General features: G+C 54.9%; 1 protein-coding gene across 1 annotated transcript; it reads right to left on the bottom strand.

Moving 5' to 3' along the window:
• Window positions 1–26: 26 nt before the first annotated feature.
• Window positions 27–816, bottom strand: LOC108357086 (lachesin-like; the record flags this gene model as incomplete). The annotated part of the gene is made up of 3 exons (XM_017608178.1): window positions 27–264; window positions 324–438; window positions 514–816. Coding segments are annotated over 3 exons (656 nt in total), but the record flags the coding sequence as incomplete, so codon positions are not given.
• Window positions 817–1,325: the final 509 nt, after the last annotated feature.

Raw genomic sequence — 1,325 nt, 5'->3', positions numbered from 1 at the left:
TGCGGCAGTGCAGGTCGGCGTCGTACTGCATCGCCTGCTCCACCTTCGGTTGGATGCTCCACACGTACGGGGCGAACTCCACCTCCACGCCGATATGGCGGCGGGCGCCGCTGCCGACGCCGTTGTCCGCCACACAGTAATAGGTGCCGCGGTCGTCCTTGCTCACGTTTCCAATCGTCAAGGTATTTCCCTTGAAGAAGGCCATGTTATTGGGAAGGAGGCGGTGCTTCTCCCGACGCCAGCTGATTATCGGTTGGGGATAGCCTAAAGGGGTTAAAATAGGTAAGGTTTGGAGTTTTAGAAACTATGAAAACCGCGGTTACCTGCTCCGTAGCACTGCAGGTCGACCCTGGAGCCGGCGGTGGTGATCACTGAGCGGGTGGAGTTGTCGGAGATCACTGGTTGAATGCGAACGATGACGGGGGTGTCGGCGGTAAACTACAAAAGAGAAAAAGGATCAAATGTTTAAGGGTTACCAGAGAAAAACAACTTCCGCACTCTCCAATCACTTACACTACTCTTGAGGTGGTAGTTGCTGGCGCCGATGCTGATCTCGCAGCGGTAGGTGCCGGCGTCAATCTCCTGGACCTTGTCGATGAGCAGCGTGTAGGTGCTGTCGCGGTCGTCGTAGCGAATGTGGTGGCGGGTGCTGGGCGTGACGATGGTCTGCGAGGTGGAGAGGGTCACCTGGGGGCTGCCCAGCTTGCTCCACTGCACCGGGTAGTTGCCGGCGTCCTGCACCTGGCACTTCAGCTCCAGCTGGTCGCCGATGTTCACCACCTTGTCCTTGCTGATGAAGGAGATGGAGGGGTTGCGCTGGGCGGTGGTCAAGTGGAAGGTTATGGAAAGTAAGAAGAGGAAAGAGGAGGAGATGAGGAGATTCATTGTGGCCAGGTGAATTCACTTCCGCAAACACACAGTTTTGGTGGTGACACAACTGTGATCGTTTCGGCGATCGGTGTCGACGCCCTGAGTACTTCTTCGAATGGTCTTCTTCTTCCTCTGTCACCCGGGTGTGTGTTGTTGTGGTGATGGTGATGATGGTGGTGATGCTTCAGTGCTGTTAGAACANACAGTCTGTGTTTCAGTGTAAGTGTATCCCCTTCTCTCTCTCTCTGCGGCCACGAATGCTTCCCTGAGCTACCACCACCAATGCAGGTGTGTGCGGCGCAAACAAACCTGTTCGTCATTTCGGTAGTGGTGGTGGTGGTCGCTAACGTTACGCGTGCCGTTGCTCAGTCTCTGTCGCTGTTGCTGTCTGAGTGAATGTGCAGTGGCAATTCATTAGCTGGATAACTCTAACAAACCAACTAAATTCATGGTCT

This window comes from Rhagoletis zephyria, unplaced genomic scaffold, assembly GCF_001687245.7.
Source record: "Rhagoletis zephyria isolate East Lansing unplaced genomic scaffold, Rhagoletis_zephyria_1.1 Rzeph_scaffold_70205, whole genome shotgun sequence".
Classification (NCBI taxonomy): domain Eukaryota; kingdom Metazoa; phylum Arthropoda; class Insecta; order Diptera; family Tephritidae; genus Rhagoletis; species Rhagoletis zephyria.
The sequence above is the reverse complement of the archived record's forward strand: the minus strand, read 5'-3'. Positions and strand labels throughout refer to the sequence as shown.